Here is a 20,093-nt window from a genome sequence, read left to right as displayed (position 1 = left end):
TGTCTGAACCAGGAGCGATCCTCACATCTTCCCATTGTACTAGCCTCTGTGAAGCTACACCACGAACAAATTCAGGAAATACTAGTATCGTATCGGTTCAACTTTAAAACTGCAAACTGTCCTATCCTGCATAACTGAGTACCGCTAGATTAAACGCATATACGTGACATTGTGTTTTATAAGATAAATGTTTACCAAACTCCTTCGAAATTGCCATGTTAATAATAATAATGTCCCTACCAACGACACTATAACAGCATTTTCCAATGCTGGGGTTGCACCCGTTAGGCAAAGGCATCAAAACTTTGTTTTAATGATTTTATGTCGGTAGAATTCTATTAGCTAATTGAGAGAACGATCTTCCCCTTTAAATGGCAACCAATGGGTTTATACTAAAGCTGAGATGAAGGCTGAGCTTGACAGACAGTGAAGCTGAATTTTATTTTGCATTTCTGGGAGCTACTGTAGTTATTGTTGTTGTATTAATACTAGTGAGCGGTTGTCACGACCAACACCGCAGAACCGGACGGACGTGGCTGGCTTTTTTTTTTGAGCAAATCATTCTACAGTTATCACATTATGACAACATTCTCAAGGAAAGCGCAGTAATTCAAAGAAATGGTTTTGTTTGGAAGCATTGTGAAGCTGCACGTTGCAGCTCTTCGGGGGGCTGTTGGCTGCGCTGCTGTCAAAACAAGCAGGAACCAGGTTAAGATACTTTCTCGGGTAAGTTTAAATCTAAATATCTATGAAAAAAAGTATCTTACACGTAAGGGAAAAAAGGCAAACGACTCACTGTTTCGTTTCGCAAGGAGCAACGTGTTCTGTCATTTTCACACAACGTACAATCAATTGTTTTACAAACGTGTCTGCTCGGGTACTTCTGAGCTCGTGTTGTAATTAATTTCTTCTAAATTTATTTTGGCATGACATTTGTTTTGGAGAGGGGAGTTTTCTGGTGCTGTACAAATCGTACGGACAACTTTGTTATGTAGTCGTATAAGGTTTTTTTCTCAAATGTTTCTTTTTCATCTAAGTTAGATTTGACCAGACAGTAAACAGTATATTAAATTAACGTTATATCAATGTAACCTAGTGAAACCAAAGTACTGATACGGATGTTGCTTGGACCCGTGATGAAACGCATGCCATGATTAATGGAGTTTGTGCACACCAGAATATAAAGTACTGTGCTCAATGCAACTTAGCTGAATGCCAAAGTTTTTTGTCATTATTTATTCTAATTTATATCTGAAGATGTGACATTAGGGAGCATCCCTCATCTCACTGTTGGTCTGCTGAATTTAATTTTGCATTTCTGGGCTCTGCTGTACTATGTAGCGTCTTTCCTAAATATTTTGGTAAATCGCCTCTCCCAGATAATGGATCAGCTGGAGAAAGTGTCTCTTTCCAGAGAGATCTCAGCAGGTGTGGGTCCACTTGAAGAAGACGGGGGAAACAGGTTAAAACCTAGGCCAGCACCTTTTTTATTTAATATAAAAGAAGTTTGCCAGCCTGTGCCGGACGTCTTCATAGGAATATGATTCATTATGTGATTCATCTGCTGTGCACTGTAATAAGAGGGCAGACTTCTTATTCCTGTTGTGATTTTCCACATTTGTTGGTGCAGAGTGTTGGTAGTTAAGTGAGGCACGGACCAGTATCACCAACTGATTGCTGTTTAGATTTGTGCTGGCTGACATCCTGTTTTCTTGCCCTGTTGCTGAGATTCTTGTATGCCTTATCTGCCTGGCCAGGTTAACTGAATGCTTGCAGACTTCATGATGGTGCTCTGTAAACAGCATCCAAGTTTTACTGCTAGTTCAAACAGAATTGAATTGCAGTGCATTCAAAAAAGCAAAAGCAAATTCCAAGAGCTGAAACTTTGCTGTGTAATGAATGAATTTAAGCCACAGTTTTAAGCAGCAGTGTCTCACAGTCATGTGTTCAGCTTTACACTAAGATCTAATTCCTTCCTTGTCTGTTTACTGCTGGGCAGTTCCACAAATTAGGCAACTTCACTGTCAATTTGAAAAGCAACCTAATAACACACTTGGTGACGGTAATTCTCAATGGTTTTAGAAAATATGGCTTATTTCTGGAATAAGTCAGTGGTTTGACATGTATACGAAACTGAATGCAACCAGATAATTGACATATATCCAGGGATATATTGTAATTACTTTCTTATTGTGATTTTGAACTGCATTGGGATTTACTGAAAGGTTTCTCCTGTTTAAGAAGCACTTGTAAGAAATTATGTAAGCAAGTCTCTTCATTCTGTTAAGTTATATTTTAACATTTGTACATCACAGATATTTTTTATATCATCCCAGTGCGGATAAAAAGTCAGTTGTTCTGAGTACGACTGATACCATGGCATTTTATAAGCATTTCTCCCTTTATGAAGAAACGTGGACACATTATTTCTCTGTCCTAATTGGTTTGACCTACTATGCCCAAGTAAAAATCCACTTCATGATTATACTAATGATTACCACATCTTTTAAAGTGTCTGCCTTGCTGCACATTCTGTAGTTTCGTTGCTTGATGTGCTGCCTGTACAGACGTTGTTGAGTAGCTTTACAGTTTAACCTTCCTAAAGGTAGTTTTAGCTATAGGCACACACTTCCTCACCCCTGTGAAACTCGCTTGATCCTGTGTTACTGAGATCCAAACAGATGCTCATTCCAGCAGTAAGAGGTTACAGGTATGTAACAAGCTAGCTTCCTATTCAGCAGCAACAGCTCCAGCAGGTTGTCATAGAGCTTGTAGGGGGACGTGACCTGCCGTTCATTGCTGAGGTGGAACGGTGATTGTCTATTTAACATACTGTAGCTGTCATAAAGGAGTGAGTTGGGTAACAAGAGGGATGGCAGACAGCAGAGGGAAGGTTCCAATTTCAGTTTCAAAATAGTCTTTTAAACAGAGAGAAGTGTCCGCTTAGGTTTGTGGCTGAGATGCAATATTGCAATATTGTGAATTGATAAAGATAAAGGTCTTAAAAATAGTTAACAATGTTTAAACCCATATGGGACACTGCATCTTTATAATTCATATCAAAAGCAGGGGTTATATAAAAAAAAAAAAAAAATAATAATCTTATTCATTAGTCAAATAATACCTCCTAAGACTAGCATTGCACATAATATCGGCTCTTGCACTGAGAAGTGTGAGTTCAGAAATACTACACGTTCTCACGCAGCTAACAAAGTGAGGCCTAATTTATGCCACCTTTTGAAGCTTATATATTGAAATGTTTAAAGCACCTTGCTTTATTTGCCTGGATCTTAAATCTAAACTAAAGCCAACAAAAAAGCAAGGTAGCACATTCCTGCCTGGTGAGCTTCAATTTAATCTTACTTTTAAAAGACTGTCCCCAAAACACTTTAATTGAAACTCAAAATTCACAATAGTGGAGCCAGGTTAGCACTAAATACTGAAGGTCACCCTCACGGCCAATAAAAGAGTAACAGGGACATTGCATTTCATTAAAATGGCTGCTCTATTTCAACAGCACCATAAATTGTGGAATGTGAACATATTGTGAACGCTAAAGACTATTTAATGACATATTTAATTTAAAAATGTTAAAAAACAAACAAAAAAAAAACAAGAACCTGTATTAATTACTCTCAATACTGTTCAGGGTGTGGTCACACAAACTAATTTGGTACCTTTTTAAATTCACATCTTAAAAACAATACTTAAGAATCCCTGTGAGAAGAGCTTGCAGTATGTATTTGTAAATTTCCTGCCGTCGTCTCATTTTTTCAAATCTTATAAACCATTTCTGATGCCAATTTCATATTTCCAGTGCCACATTGTTCTAACCTCAGGCCAAAACAAGCTCTAAATGGTTTCCTTCATCTCAACTGCAAAGAATACTGTCATGTTCTATGATGCTGTCACAATTTATATATATATATATATATATATATATATATATATATATAAAAATTGAATATTGTAGGTTATATTCAAAATAAAAATATGTATTGTAAAAGGTGGTTCTAGTGTTAATGAAATGTAACTTTTAGATGTTCCACAAACACACACACACACACACACAAATATAAATTCTAAATAGTAAAACTTGTATTTAGTAGAAATTATATTTTTATATAATTGTGCATGCATGCGTGGAAAGGTAACCAGACATTACGCGTGGCGTAATTTAGAATGTACGAGACAACACGTGATTTAATTTCTCTTGTTAAATGTTTTTATCTTCATGGCAACGTATGAAGCTCTCCTCACGATATTCAGAGTTGTTCTTTTCCTACTTAGTAAGCAGACACGGACATTTAAATATCTCCTCCCCTAAATGACTATGAATTGAGTAATCTGCATTGGTTTGGACGATTTTTTATTCCTAAATCAGAACTACATAGCAATGCATTTCCTGAAAAGTACGGCAAACACGTTGTGAGGAAAACGCTGCCCATCTTACTGAATCGTCTTGAAAACGCAGTGGGACTGTCTGGCCTAACCTGGCTCAAATCTTATCTTTCTGATAGACTTCAGTTTGTCTCTGTTGGGGAGGCAAAATCTGAAAGGTCTGAAATTGTCTGCGGTGTTCCACAAGCTCTATTCTAGGTCCTTTTGTTATTTTCATTATATATGTAGGGCTTCTGTTTTTCGGGTTTTATTATTATTATTATTATTTATTTCTTAGCAGACGCCCTTATCCAGGGCGACTTACAATCGTAAGCAAAAACATTTCAAGCGTTACAATACAAGTAATACAATAAGAGCAAGCAATACAATAACTTTTGTTCAAGTAAAGTACAAGTTTGACAAACCACAATTCAAGAATACAGCAGGTAATAGTGATAGTTACATCAGGATGTGAGTAAATACAAAGTACTACAGGTTAAAAACTTGGCAGATTACAGTATTCTGAAGTACAGGATTAAATGCAGTAAAATAGGGGCTGATAAGAGCAAAATAAAGCACATTTACATGAAGGGTGATAGTGTCCCAGGATACAAACAGAGGAGTTCTACAGGTGCTCTTTGAAGAGGTGAGTCTTAGGCGCCGGAATGTGGTCAGGGACTGGGCAGTCCTGACATCTGTAGGAAAATTATTAATTGTATTTTTCAGTGCTTATTTTTTATGTAAATCGTTTTTTTGGGGGGGCTTTCGTTTTTGATATACTGTATGAAATTAGTGTTTTCAGTTACTTTCCAAAATGCTTGAGCGTTTTTTTTTTTTTCCTGTCAAAATTTGTATAGTAGTAACTCGACAGTAGTTGCACACTTAAGTTGTACCTTCTTTCCTGTGCTGTCTTCCACAACGAAATCCCTATGGTCACGGGCACATTCTTCTGGGGTTTATGTGTGTAGGCATTTTTGTACATTTCGCCACAATTCTGTTTTAAATCCTCTGTATCTTAACTGTAATACAGCTTGAAATCACTCTAACAAACCTCCATCCTGATTGTAATCTCGTTATAAATCTCGCAAGCAGAGTCTCCAATAGAAATGTAGGAATGTGTTGTCATTCAGTAGTTGGGGCGGGTTTAAAGTATTGAGAAAGAATCAATGATAGATGCAGGTCAGGAAGGTGGGACATTGCCCAGCAGCACTGGGAAACATTATTATTATTATTATTTTTGTAGTAGGTTTTATTTTTTAATGGAAATAGGGTAAAGTCAACATGAATTGATTAACCATTTTCACAGTTTTTGTTTATTGGCTATTGTTGGAAAACATGGATCGAGAATTGATTAGCAGTTTGCTACGCATGTGGACTGGCAGAGCTATACTGGTGTTCTTTTCTGAAAAGAAACTAATATTGCAGATAGCAGACTGTTTGGTTCAAATTGCATGTACTGCTAACAATTGATAAGAGACCTTGTGTCTACAAGCTTCTTGTCCAACATTGACTGCAAGCTAACAAGATATTGGTGCTGTGGACCAGGAGGGGCTAGGCTCTAAGACTTTTAGGAATACAAAGCATAAAGGGGCTAGAAGGCTCCCAGGGACTGCTGTTGGACCAAGAGGTTCACAAGGAGAGTAAGAGATAATACCACTAGGACTTGAAGGGTCTAAGGCAAAACGGAGAGAAGATGACAAAAACCAGATGTATGGACCTTTTTGGGGCACCAGGGGTTTGAGGAATGCACTGAGTTCAGAGGTCGTCACACTAGACTCACACACACACACACACACACTCACACTCACACAAAATTAAATGTATGGTAACAGGATAATGAGTTGTACCTTTTCTATTGGTTAAGTGTCAGAGAAAGAGGAGGAGAAAGACACCTATGCAGAAGGGTATTTAATGTCATGCAACAATTGTAAGAACGAGTATTCTGTGTCCTGTACCTGGGACCAGACTCCCTGCATATTTCAATAAACATAACAACTGACTGAAGAAAAGGACTCTGTGCAGTTTCTTGAATCTACTTACTCACCATCCTCTTTTTAAAGTTACATCATTTGGCGAGCCACCTGTGGACTGTTTCCTGAAACTTTTTTTTTTTTCCAAAAAACCGGGGAGGGTTTGATACCTGACTGCAGAGAAACCCATTTGCCCAGCCTGAATCCTGTGCACAGGACCAGGACAAAGCGAATGGACAGAGACTGCTTCTAACTTCTGACCAGACGGTGTGGAGAATCTTTGAATCAGGACTTCAGCTCGAACATATAACCACGTACATTGGTGAGTAGTTACTGGTTTATTGTTTTATATGCAGTGTTTAGAATGTAGTGAGAATCAAGGGTAGAATATGAAAGAGGACTTTTTGATAATTCACGTACATTGAGGACACAATTAGTTAAGTCAAGAGAGATTGACCGCTGAACTAAAAGTGTATTGACTATTAGGACTTTAGGTATGAAAGAGGACCTCTGGATTCTTAAAAAAGTCGGAGTAAATCGTGTAGTGTTATGACGTGCCAGTAGAGTCTATTGGACTAGTTACACGGACTTGTATAGCTCAACAGGTACGGGCATACTCGGATTTATGTTTTATGTTTGTTTTTGAGAGGGTTTGGTACACCTGTTTTGTCTTTGTTTTTACTGTTTGGTTTATAAGTCACGATAAGGAGGCAATAGGATAAGCCTCTTATTTAACTGTCCACATTAGGTGGTACAGATAAGGAACAATCAGACAATAAGTTCCAGTTAAGCCCAGATAGCACATACAAAAGTGTAAATTAAATGTGCAATAAACCAAAATAAAAGTTTATGCTTCGTTAAGCATAGCTTTAAACACAGAATATTGGTAAAAACAAGACAAAACTAAAAACAAGTTGTTTTGTTAGTGTTGTGTTTTGTTGGGAGTCTGATCAACTCCAAATATGTTAGAAGCTGACCCTCAATGTCATCAAATGGATGGCTGGAGAATATGGAACATAGACTATGTGTTAAAACATGGCAAAAAGGGAAGCTATGTACAGAACAGTGAAAGGTCAGGAGTGTGTGTCTCGTAAGAAGAAAAAGACAAAGGAAATTCAAAACTGGTAGCCCACAAAAAACCAAAACAAAACAAAACAAAAAAACCTGTAAAATTAAAAGGTCACATTAAAATGTAATTAAGAAGTTGTTTATTAATGATTGTTTGAGTAATTCTGATTTTGCTTAAGCGTGGAGATAAAGTAACATCTTAGAAAAACTATGTACTAAGAACCAGCATGAATACTTATTGTCTTGCCTCTATCATAAGAGGGTTTGATAAGGGAAAGAGACCCATGTTAACTGATGAGTTATTTGTATTGTGTTAGTGTTTGAATGCAAAGGAATGGCCAACCTTTGAACTAAAACAATAACACAAATATACAAAGCAACAATTAAGAGTTTGTTCAGGATTATATTGGTAAACAAGAGGAACATTTTGTCTTTCTGATAGAAGATTTACTTGAAAAGAAAGTGGTGGTATTGTTTTGGTATGCAGGGTCTGTGTCTCCCTGGTCACAGATTCAGGGAGGAATAGGGAAAAAAACTTGCGTGACCATATTTGGGCAGAGAGAGAAAAGACTGAGAATAGATCACTGTTAGACAGACTAAAAAATAAAAAGACTTTTAGGAAGAGAACAAATGTTTTTGGAGATCAATAAATCTGAAACAAATTAAATTATCGACCTGGAAATATTTAAAAAATATTTTCATGAATGAATGTTAAGTGTTTGTTTGAGAGTGAATTCTATGTTTAAGACACGGGTGAATTTTATGAATCACCTATGAATACATATTTGAAACCAAGATCACATGAGTGGTAGAGTTTGTATTATTGGTGTAGCTAAAAAAAAGTGCAGAGTTAAAACGATGTTTTATTTTTAAGGGGTCTGTTTATTAATGATTGTTTAGTTCATGTTGAATTAAACAGGGAGATTGCATTCTCTTTGAATGGAAAACACGTAGTTTAATAAAGCACTGATGTTATCAGTATTAACTGGGTTTATTCTGATGTTGCTAAAGCACACTACGAGTAGAAGGAAAAAAAAAGTTGAATTGTTAGAAAGCATAAAATACAATTCAAATGGGGAAAAAGAGGTCACAATCGATATCAGAGTGATCTACAGGGATTTCAACTTCTGCTGAGGCATCAGAATGCAGTGATGCAGGAGACAAAAGCAGTGTCACTCAGAGCTACGTGAGTGATGTGAAATGGGATGTTTGCACACATGTGTACGATGTGTTTTGTTTATGTTGGTTACAATTAGTATTTTACGGAGCTTCTTGCAGGAGAGGTGATGATAATTAGATTAATGTGATAACTGAAACATGAATAAATCGCGAGTGACATGAGATTATTGATGGTGCAGTATAGGACTGCAGGATTGATGGATTGTGATACTGGTATGATAGACAGTCTGTTGGTTAATGTTTGTGTGTTTGTCTGTGAATATAGGGTATGAATACTCTTTTGTGGAAGTTCAGCACAGGACGCTGAACTAATGGAAATATTGTGATGCAAAATAAAGTCAACTTCTCACTGTCTAATACAGAACAGACAGTCGCAGTAGCAAAAGTAATTATGCACTCACAGTAATACAAATGCACTTGGTACGATTGACCATGGGGAAACGCCTGTGTAAATTAATCAAATAAAGAATATATTCGCTGGCTTAAGCATGAAGCAACCTGCGCCCTGGTTGGCGAAGTACAGTGATTCCATGTCCTCTGCCACCCAAAGAGCTCTGGGTTGGTAGAGCTTGTGGATCACATTCTAAAAAGGAAGCATCATAAACAGGTGCTCATGAAGGTCAGGTTTATGTGCACACACATTTTCTTTCTCACTGGACTATTTCTATAATAGATCCTGATTTATTTTGATCTGCTAAAAAGGATGCTGTTATTAATTGCAGCAAGAATAGGCAGTACTTTTATTTCTGTATGCGTTATTGAGAAACATTAACGTTTGAATACATTTCTTTGTAAACTTTCTGTTCAACTGTTATTGTGATATGTGCTCTGGACGTCTTGCCAAGAAGGGAGAGATCAATGTATGACTAACATCTTACAGGACTGTTCTCAACTAGGTAATATCATACAGTATGTGGACGACATACTGTTGCAATGGGAACTGCGGAGAAGAACTATCTGTTGCTGGAGGAGCACGCTGCTCTCAAATTAAATCTAAAGAAAGCTGCATTAATGAAATCATCTGTTTGTTTCTTAGGAGTACAGGTGGAAACTGGAGGACACACACCTGACCCAGGAAATAAAAAGCTGATTAAAAATCTGCCCCTTAGATCTTTTTGGGCATATTTGGATTCTGTCAGGACTTCATGGAAGGATACAGCGAACTAGCTGTCACCCTCTATGAACACCTGAATTGAGGCATTAAAACAGGCACTGATTCCAACCCCACTCAGGGTCTCCATTCAAATTAAAAAAAAAAAGCGGGGGGTTGGAAGGCTGATTGGGGAGGTTCGTATGAGATAATGGACAAACTGGGAGAAACCAATTTGAAATTGGCAATACAAAAATGAGGGAGTGAAAACTGGCTTGAAAACTAGTTTCACTGATAAGCAAGCCTGCTGGAGAATGGAAATTCCTAAGGGCACTGATGCAGTTAGTTTAGAGTAGTAATTGTGAGCAATGAAGCAGATAGAGATTTGTAGTTACTTTCAGAGTACAGACACAGGTCTAAGGCTTTTCTCTTCTCCTACAGGTTCATGCTGGAACTGATATTTTATATTATGTTCACGATATGGGGTGGACATAGGCTTTGAGAAAAATACAAGATAGAATTAACAGACATTGGCGATTCTTAGAATTGCAATAACATTATCAATGCAGATGAAAAAGAGACTATTCAAGAATTAGCCTTTTTGAAATTAAATCAGATATTAATCAAAAGAATAAATACTGCACTTGTTCTCCACAGGTTCCGAGATAATACTGTTGGCGTTTATGTGGAATGGAAGCACAATGCTGTTCATCGGAACTGAGAGGACCATTTCAGAAGAGTTTGTGCAGAAAGTTCCAATACACTTGTGGGACAATTTGGATATGCAAACAGGAACTGTACATATTAACCTGCAGAACTTTACAATGCTTGTCCATGATATGTAGTAATTAAGCTCTACCATATATCTGGAACAAGAGTGTAAGTTGCTGAGAGACGGTCATGAGGAAGTATCTGAAACCACAGAGACATTCTTACATATGGGGAACCATTCCAGTCTGCATATCAAAAGAAGAAATTATGATGACGTTAAAGTGACATTTTTGGGGATGTAATGGGGACTGTTAATTTCAGTTAACATACCTGATAATGAAACTACGTATTATAAACTTGGGGTATACATGTATGATTGGTGAAAAGATTTGTCTTAGTTTAAAGATACTAAAGGTAATATGTCAGCGATCCTGGAGTGCAGAGATGGGAAGGTCTCATGTAATTTATTACTAATCACATTCAGTAAAATAACAAAAACTGCAAAGGTTGTACCATTGACCTCTAGAGGCACTGGGAGTATGGAGTTTGTGTTGTTCATGACACTTAAGAGTGGTATTGTTAAGACATTGTATCTGCCATCCATGATAGGGAGGTAAAATGGTTGGTGTCTTGCAATGGATTATTTGGAGTGTTGTTAGGAACATAAGACTATATTAATATGTACTTGTAAGGTAATGGGACATCCTATGTTGAATGGAAATACCAATTGAAAACAGCTGTTCTACTGAAAAATATGGTTACCTATATTAGACATTAATTGTGGAGATCATGTGAACTTTGAATGATATGCTGTAGTGTTGAATATGTCTAAAATGAGGCACTATTTTAGTACTTGTTCAATGCATAGTGATCATTTTTGAAGTTATAGTTTTAGGTTTTAATCAGTTTTAAGTGTTTTAAGATTGAGATGGTCTAGAATATTGGATTCTAGAAAGATGTAATTTAACATACGGGTTAAAAATAATGATACACCTAAATGTGTTAGAGCAACATGAGTGTGGTTCTGATCAAGAGGATGGGGATCCACAGCTGGAACATAGAGTTTATTCTGAGAGTACTGTAGTTTCGGATAGAAGATGTGATTATGAGCTTACAGAGTTAAACCAACACTGCACCGCGTAGCTAAAGAGCAGGACGGGTGGGTGAAATTGGGAGGCATAGATTGCTGTAAGGAATTGAGTACGTCAGTAATTTACACTTGTTCCATGCGGGGTGATCCAATTTCTTGAAACAGGGCAGTAAACCGTACTATCGAGGTAAAATCACTACGAAAGTATGTCCCCTTTGCACCTCCTACCTCGGGAAGGTATCATTCTCGGACCAGAAAGAAAAACTGTTTTGGATAATGTGAATATAGTATTATCGTGTGTAATGTATAATTTCACAAATCTAACTGTTATATTTGAGCAGCATTGCAAGCAATACACCAATATCCAGAATTGGCTTCAAAGGGAAATAGGTAGTACAATAAGAGATTACAAAGAGCGAATAGCCGAACGAATGTATGAAGGTAATGAGAAACGTAGGAAGAGGGGACTTTTTGATGAAATAGTAGGATGGTTTGGTGCAGGAAATTCTGTTGCAAACAGCTGGGATATTTATCAAATGTCAAGTGCTGTGGGAAAAGAAATAGAAAGATTGGGGAATGGACAGATGTATGTAAATCAAGGGATTAGGCTCCAGGGTACAGCTATATATGAGCTAATGGATGGAACAGAGGGAGCCCTGCGCAATTTGACCAAAGCAATAGATTGTAGAATATTTGCGGGTGACCTTTTAAAAACAATGAAGGAAGAAATAATGGACATTAGGCTAAGAGTGGTACCTAGACATGCACAGGAGGAACTCAGGTTGAGGTTGGCAATGATCCACCCTGATCAGACTGACCTCCTGGGAGATAGTTTAGTGTGGCCAAAGGAGAATGGCAAGGAACCACCTGGTCACATAGAGTTCTATCTCTCAATACCATACCTGGATCCTAATAACCAGTATAAAGACAGTTTGAAGATTAGACCGATAGGAGTACTACACAATGAGACAGTGATAGTTTGGGAAAAGGCTACATGGAAAGTTCAGCGAGGCAACTGGAGTGGTGTGGTGCATGAAGCATGTTGTTATGAAACAAATAGTCATGTAGTTTGCCGGTGTCCTGCAATCACCGGAATTAATAGACATATAAGCACTGAATTAGAGGTACATCCACTAGAGGGGTGGAAAAAAGCAGTGCAGGTTGGGAAATATCAATGGTGTGTGTTGAGTAACCATACCAATTTTAAATATGGAGATTTAACTTGTCAGACTTCTCCAGGATTTTGTTTTTCTCCAACACATGCAGTTCAGATTGGAGATATATATATACCTGAACCTGAAGCAGAGGAGTTCCAAATTACTGCTTGGTGGGATGACACATATCTAGATTCATATTTGGTCATTTTTTCTCAAGTGCACAAATTGGTTAAAATAGCCCTACAAAGAGCGGAACAGAAGCTGCTCAAAGCTAAGGTCGAAGTTGATTTGGCACAATTAAAAGCCACCGTATTGAAACGATATAGATGGTCAGGACAGGCCTTAGGGCACACTTTTGGGGATTATGTTGTTTTAATAATACTGTTAATAATAATAGTATTGATTTTATGGAATAGCATTCAGTGTTTTTGGTGGAAAAAACAACATCGACAGTTAGAAAGGACCATTGGCAGATGGGAAACTGTAAACTTACTGGGAGCCACCATGAATAAGAAATAATACCTGTGTACAGTGATAAACTGTATTTACTGTATTTTTCTGTATGTTTACTGTATGTTTATTTTTCATTTTTTGTATTATTTGTATGTATGTTTGTTTGTTTTTTTTTGTTTGTTTTTTACTCATGACATACTTACATGGAGAAACAGCAAAGGCAAGGTAGATACCTACACATAATGGAGAGACTTAGAATGAGAGGAACATACTTCACTATAATATATTATACAAACATGGTACTTGATGTGACTACTCAGAACCAGCGAAGAGGACATCTGAGGGCTCGGGATCACGTCAGCAACTTGGTTGTAGCGGGTCACCCCCCTCCATCTTATATTTTAAAAGTAGGGTATGTTGGAAAACATGGATCGAGAATTGATTAGCAGTTTGCTACGCATGTGGACTGGCAGAGCTATACTGGTGTTCTTTTCTGAAAAGAAACTAATATTGCAGATAGCAGACTGTTTGGTTCAAATTGCATGTACTGCTAACAATTGATAAGAGACCTTGTGTCTACAAGCTTCTTGTCCAACATTGACTGCAAGCTAACAAGATATTGGTGCTGTGGACCAGGAGGGGCTAGGCTCTAAGACTTTTAGGAATACAAAGCATAAAGGGGCTAGAAGGCTCCCAGGGACTGCTGTTGGACCAAGAGGTTCACAAGGAGAGTAAGAGATAATACCACTAGGACTTGAAGGGTCTAAGGCAAAACGGAGAGAAGATGACAAAAACCAGATGTATGGACCTTTTTGGGGCACCAGGGGTTTGAGGAATGCACTGAGTTCAGAGGTCGTCACACTAGACTCACACACACACACACACACACTCACACTCACACAAAATTAAATGTATGGTAACAGGATAATGAGTTGTACCTTTTCTATTGGTTAAGTGTCAGAGAAAGAGGAGGAGAAAGACACCTATGCAGAAGGGTATTTAATGTCATGCAACAATTGTAAGAACGAGTATTCTGTGTCCTGTACCTGGGACCAGACTCCCTGCATATTTCAATAAACATAACAACTGACTGAAGAAAAGGACTCTGTGCAGTTTCTTGAATCTACTTACTCACCATCCTCTTTTTAAAGTTACATCAGCTATCCACCAATTTCTTTTTTATTTGTATCGTGGGTGTTTTATCGGTTAAAACCGAATATCAGAAGCCTTATATATATATATATATATATATATATATATATAATATATATATATATATACTACCGTTCTGTGATATTATCCACACACACAGAGTGAACTTCCATTGCTATGTGGATGATACCCAGCTATTAGGGATAGGAATTTTAAATGTTTAAACGTATAAACTCAAGCGGAGGTTAAACGTTGAATAATATGGCAGACGTATATATATGGTCATGTGACAAATGTCACCAAACGCATATTTTTTAATGTATTAATTTTAGTAATTGGTGCTCTCTGTGTTCATGCTGTATGGTATCCAGTCCATGAGGTAAGATTGTTAATGCCAAGCGTTTTTTTTTCTGGCGTTTGTTTATATGTTTAATAAAATGGCATCTCTAAACAAAGGAACGAGGCAAAGCCATGTTTGGAAGTATTTTGAGGAACTTGACTAGAAAACCGTGGTATGTAAATAATTATGCCAAACTAAATTGCCATACACAAAAACACAAGTTCAATGCTTTACCATTTAAAATGAAAACATTCAGAAATTACTGAGGATGGAGTTACTTTTGGCAGTAGAAAGCAAACATCCCTAATTAACAGAGTGCTCTAGATGGCATACATCCTTGTGAATACATATAACATGTTTTTTTTTTTTTTCAATATTAATTCAAAGAACGCATAAGTGTAAATAAATTATGTATAGGCTTTCATTTCCCCGTACACTTTCTTATACAAATTTTAAAAAAGTCCTTTATCTATGTAATTTGTCAACAGAAGGGGATATTAAAACAAACAAACAAAAAAAAAAAACGTTTGTGCCACTGATCCCTGTATTTGATAGATTCTGTAACATAAGCTGTGTTATTTATTTATTTATTTTTAATTATGTTGTTTTTGTTTTGTTCACTAATATCAGATAAACTGTATTACTGTACGAATGGTCTGAGTGATAGTAAATATGTATTGAGCTAGTTGTATCACATGTATCTCGATGTATATTTGTTTGTAACTGTTACACAGCACAGAAACTGTCTATCTTGTAAAGTTACCTCAATTAAGCCCGGTACACACTGCCCGATGTTTAAACTTTGCGAGTCAACTGAAATCAATCGGCCGATCCTGTAAAATCACATGGCGAAGTGTAACGCACTGCCCGATGCGACTGAAAAATCGCGTCGCAATTAACAAAAATAAATAGCTTTACAAGACACCTTAACTTGACTAAAATAAATTGGATTTCTTATCTACTGTTCTATGCTGCATATGAATATAATTGGTCTGTGATAATCTACGTGGTGAGTTTTGCTCTGAATGTTGCATTGATTACTGTGCTCTTTCATTATTATAAATACTACATATTATTGCAGTGGAATGTGATATCCTAGTGGCATGGCTTTGTGCCACACAGTAGCTTACATTTTTAATGTACTTTTAAATGTTGTTTATTCAGGCAAACTGAGGCAGCTTGTTGGGGGTGGGAGGGAGGGAGGCTTTTATTTACTTTTAGGCAGTAGAGTCATCTGGAGTAAATCTGGCAACATACTGTATGCAGTAATTATTGTAATTATTCTTACAGGATACAACTTCGCCCTGTTTTCAGATGTTTTCTCTCAGCTCTAAATTTCAGTTTTCAGGTGCTTTTTAAAAGTTACTTTTTACACAGGATCAAACACTATTTTATCTCAGCAGTGACCCTTGGATGGAATTAGAATTTTGGTGCCACCATCCTATTAAAGTAATAAATAACAAACAAACAAATGCAAAATATATATATATTTTTTAATGCAGTTTTATCATTAAATAATTGCACACAGTTATCAGCCTTAAGCCTGTTTTTGACTTTTCAAATTAGAGAGCTGCTGATTTACGTGGCTGTAGATGTGTGAAAATAATTGGCTTGGAAAACAGTGTTTATTGCAGACCGAGAGAGGAAAGTTGTTGATAATGTCAGTTAATTGCACATTTAAAGTGTGTGAAATTAGCATTTGTGAGTAGAGTGGTTACTGATGTCAGTGAAGAGCTTTCTGTAGCTGCACAAGGCTTTTTGCGACATGTACTGGAGGTGTTATAAGCAAAACAAGAACATATAGGCCTATATCATTTTTTTAAGGTGCCGTATTTTTTTGCATATGAAATGGAGTCTGCAGTGATGCAGTAACTGCCCCCACTTGTGTCCCTCTGAATGTTCTGTCCCCTGCAAAGTTTAAAAATGTCCGAATGAAGCACACAGTTACAAATCTTAAAAATGCAAATCCTGTCTTTATTCTGAATATCTTTGCCTGGAAATTACATTCTATTCTCTTAAACCTGTCGGTAGTTTCTTTGCATAATATTGTCTCATCATGAGATACCATCTAGGGCTATTTCTTTGTAGAATATTTCCAAATATAAAGTTGCCACACAACCTGTACAGTAGTAATAATGTTTTAGCTGGTCATTTCACTAGTTTGATCTCTTACAAATCCTCATGTCATGTTTTACAGTATCCCAATGTGTTGCCAGTTGAAAAATTAGTCAGTTTATTATAGTACCTGTTCTCCAGTGGTTCTAGCTTAAAAAAGGGAACTGACTGCTGTCTGCTTTCAATTGTATTATTTTTTTGTTTTTTGTTGATACAGCTATGGAATTAAGGATGCATTAGTTGGCTGGCAAGTGCCAAACAGCAACATGTATTGGAACACATTTCTTACAATTTTCATCTAAAAGAGTATAAATGTGTGTGTCATGTATACAGATTGTGACAGAGCTGAGGCCTGCCTGCAAATAAAGTATTGGGTTTATGTGTTGGTGGTGGTTGGCAGGGATGGGGTCAGTTGCTACCCCTGCCAAAAACATGTGAATGTGGGTTTTGTGGCTGTTTTCTACAACCACGGTATAATTGGTTAATTGTTTTATTAATTTAATTAACAACACCTGCTAGTAATTAAGGTTTAAAGCACGGCAAAATGTTTGGTCTGTATCTGCATTAAGGCTAAGGCCTGAAGGAAGCCTGTGGGGGACAGACCTGAAAAATAACGAACCCTTCTTATAACGAACACCTGTTTTTAATTATCCCAACAGCAAGAACCGATTTTTTTTTTTTTTCTTCTTCAATGCAAATTAGCCCTATTAGAACTCAGCAGTGCAATGGACTGTGGGACTTAATGTGACATTATCCCACCATGCACTGTATTTTATGTTTACAACCCGGCGAATATGGAGCCTGTGCCCACGGAATATAGTGCTTCTTCACATGAACGTTACGGCTTTTTCTTACAAACACAAGGTACATTTTATCATAATGTGTGCGTTTTGTTTTGAACTCTGAAGTTCTCCTTGACTGATTTTCATCGCTCCAGATATCAATGAGAGTGGATTTCAGCACCTGATCATGTCGCTCCATCATCCACGATTTTACAACAAGCCTCAGAATTTGTATACGGACATTGGAGGATGCACAACGAATATGGTTCGGTATTACAGCATCCACGCTTCTGACAAACCGCACTACCTGATGCAATCTAATTTAGAACCGGACTCGAGACTACCCCCAGGGCTTTAATTATGTATGTAATACTTAGACCATGTGTTATGTTTATATCCATTTTAAAAGAATATATCAGATAAATATTTTTTGATTTGTTCCAAAAATAGAATTTCATAATTGATTAATCCCCATATACATTTATTTGGTTATTGGGGTAAGTAATGTCTGCCTGGCTTATATTGTACGAAGTTCAAACCATCAAACTTTTTTGTGAAAGGTGAAACTAATATAGTTGTACTTATCAGCAAATTACTCTTTGATGCAGAGCAGGAATAGAGACATAATTCTCTTTCCGGGAAGCTTTGGAGAGGCTTAAGTGGTCTGAGGACAACGTAAAATGAAACACTCTCTGCCCATGGAAGTAGCTATCAGTTTCACACACTCTAAAGGTACCACACAGACTCTGTTCATACTGGTTATGCTGATCTACAATTTGATTCCCCAAGTACAGTAAACACACACACACACACACTTTCGTAAGGGTTACAGCCAGTAAACTAAATAGGATTCTACATTACTGTGCGGTATTAACTGAGAAATAATTATTTTAAGTTTGGTGGATAGCTCATAAACTCAATCCCATCCAAATGGAGCTACAGTAGATATAAAACAGTGCATCACTGTTAAGAAAATAAGTCTACCCTTAATGCCCATTTGAAAACCAAATTTTGGTATAAAATGTTCCTTAGCATAACAAAATAATGAGCTTAAGCCATGCGACTTCATAAAAATGCCAGGTGCTAAGCGGTCGGTATTTGAGTTGTTAAAATTGCCGAAATGAGTTGATTAAGAATCTGTATAAATAGCCATTTGAAAAGACATGAGTTTAATTAACGCAAGAACAGTGAAAGATACGACCATGCTCCGCTTGAGTAATGAAGATTGCCTGGTTGCTATCGGTATAGTTGAAGATCTGTCTGTGAGAGAAGTTGCTCTGAGAATGAGATGTCCTGCTTCAACAATCGGCAGACGAGTCCAGAGAAACCAGGAAACCGGCTCTGTGAGGGACAGGCCACGTCCTGGAAGGCAGAGGGTCACCACACTGGCCCAGGACCGTCCCATCCGATTGATCCATCTACGTAATTGTTTTTAGACAAATGGCAGTGGCTACAGCATGAGAATTTCCAGGATGAAATAACCCCTGGGTAACATGTTGACAGCTGAGACACAACAATCACTGCCTTCTGTGGGCCAGAGAACATCTGAAGTAGCGGCAGAGAGAGTGGTGGAGTGTTTTATTCACCGATGAATGCCGTTTTGTACTTGACAGACCTGACGGAAGACGTGTGTGGAGACGTCATGGTGAGCGTTATGCTGACACTTGCGTTGTTCAAGCCAGCCGGTGGGGGGGGAGTGGAAGTGTGATGATGTGGGGAGGAATCTCCTTTAACACAAGAACACCTTTGGGGCAGATTGAGGGCAACCTTACTGCTCAGCGATACACTGACGAAGTCCTTGAGGCAACAGTTTTTCCATTCCTGCAAGCCAATCCAGAAGTGTCGATTTTCCAGCAGGACAATGCAAGACCACACAGTGCTGGGATTATAATTGCACAACTTCAAGAAAACAATGTCGAGGTCTTGGCGTGGCCAGCTTTTTTCTCCTGACCTGAGTCCAATAGAACATCTGTGGGACCAAATCGCCAGTGTCATCCACCGGAGACGACCGCGACCAGCCAACCTTCGCCAGCTGGCTGCAGCTGCACAGGAAGAATGGCAGAACATCCCACAGCAGTCTATCCAGAGGCTGACCAGGTCTATGCACCAGCGCTGCTGATTGTGTTAATGCTCAGGGAGGTCATACCCAATACTAACTTTGTAATGTTATCATTTTGACAGTGTGTCATGTTTCATACTGAAAACTTATGATTCTTCGCTCTGTATTTTTGTTCACATTTTCTGTGGTTTTGTTTGATAACTATGTTTGTTTAAAATATTTGAATAAATCCATTAGACCTGAGTATTGCGTTTCTTTTGTGCATCTGTGTGTGTGTGTATATATATAATCTATATATATATATATATATATATATATATATATATATATATACACACACTACCGGTCAAAAGTTTTAGAACACCCCCATTTTTCCAGTTTTTTATTGAAATTTAAGCAGTTCAAGTCCAGTGAATAACCTGAAATGGTACGAAGGTAAACGGTAAACTGCCAGAGGTTAAAAAAAAAGTTTAGGTTACAAAAACTGAAAAATAATGTACATTTCAGAGTTATTCAAAAAGGCCTTTTTCAGGGAACAAGTAATGGG

The 20,093-nt window shown here is 37.5% G+C and overlaps 1 protein-coding gene across 1 annotated transcript in view; it reads left to right on the top strand.

The window, feature by feature from the left end:
• The first annotated feature begins 382 nt into the window (after nt 1-382).
• Nucleotides 383-20,093, top strand: part of LOC117421059 (calcium uniporter protein, mitochondrial-like) — an 80,889-nt gene continuing 61,178 nt past the window's right edge. Inside the window, exon 1 of the mRNA XM_059031816.1 lies at nt 383-726. Coding sequence (XP_058887799.1) covers nt 619-726 — 108 coding nt within the window. The 5' untranslated portion in view covers nt 383-618. The remainder of the gene's footprint in view (nt 727-20,093) is intronic.

The sequence above is a fragment of the Acipenser ruthenus genome, chromosome 1 (assembly GCF_902713425.1).
Source record: "Acipenser ruthenus chromosome 1, fAciRut3.2 maternal haplotype, whole genome shotgun sequence".
Lineage (NCBI taxonomy): Eukaryota > Metazoa > Chordata > Actinopteri > Acipenseriformes > Acipenseridae > Acipenser > Acipenser ruthenus.
The sequence above is the reverse complement of the archived record's forward strand: the minus strand, read 5'-3'. Positions and strand labels throughout refer to the sequence as shown.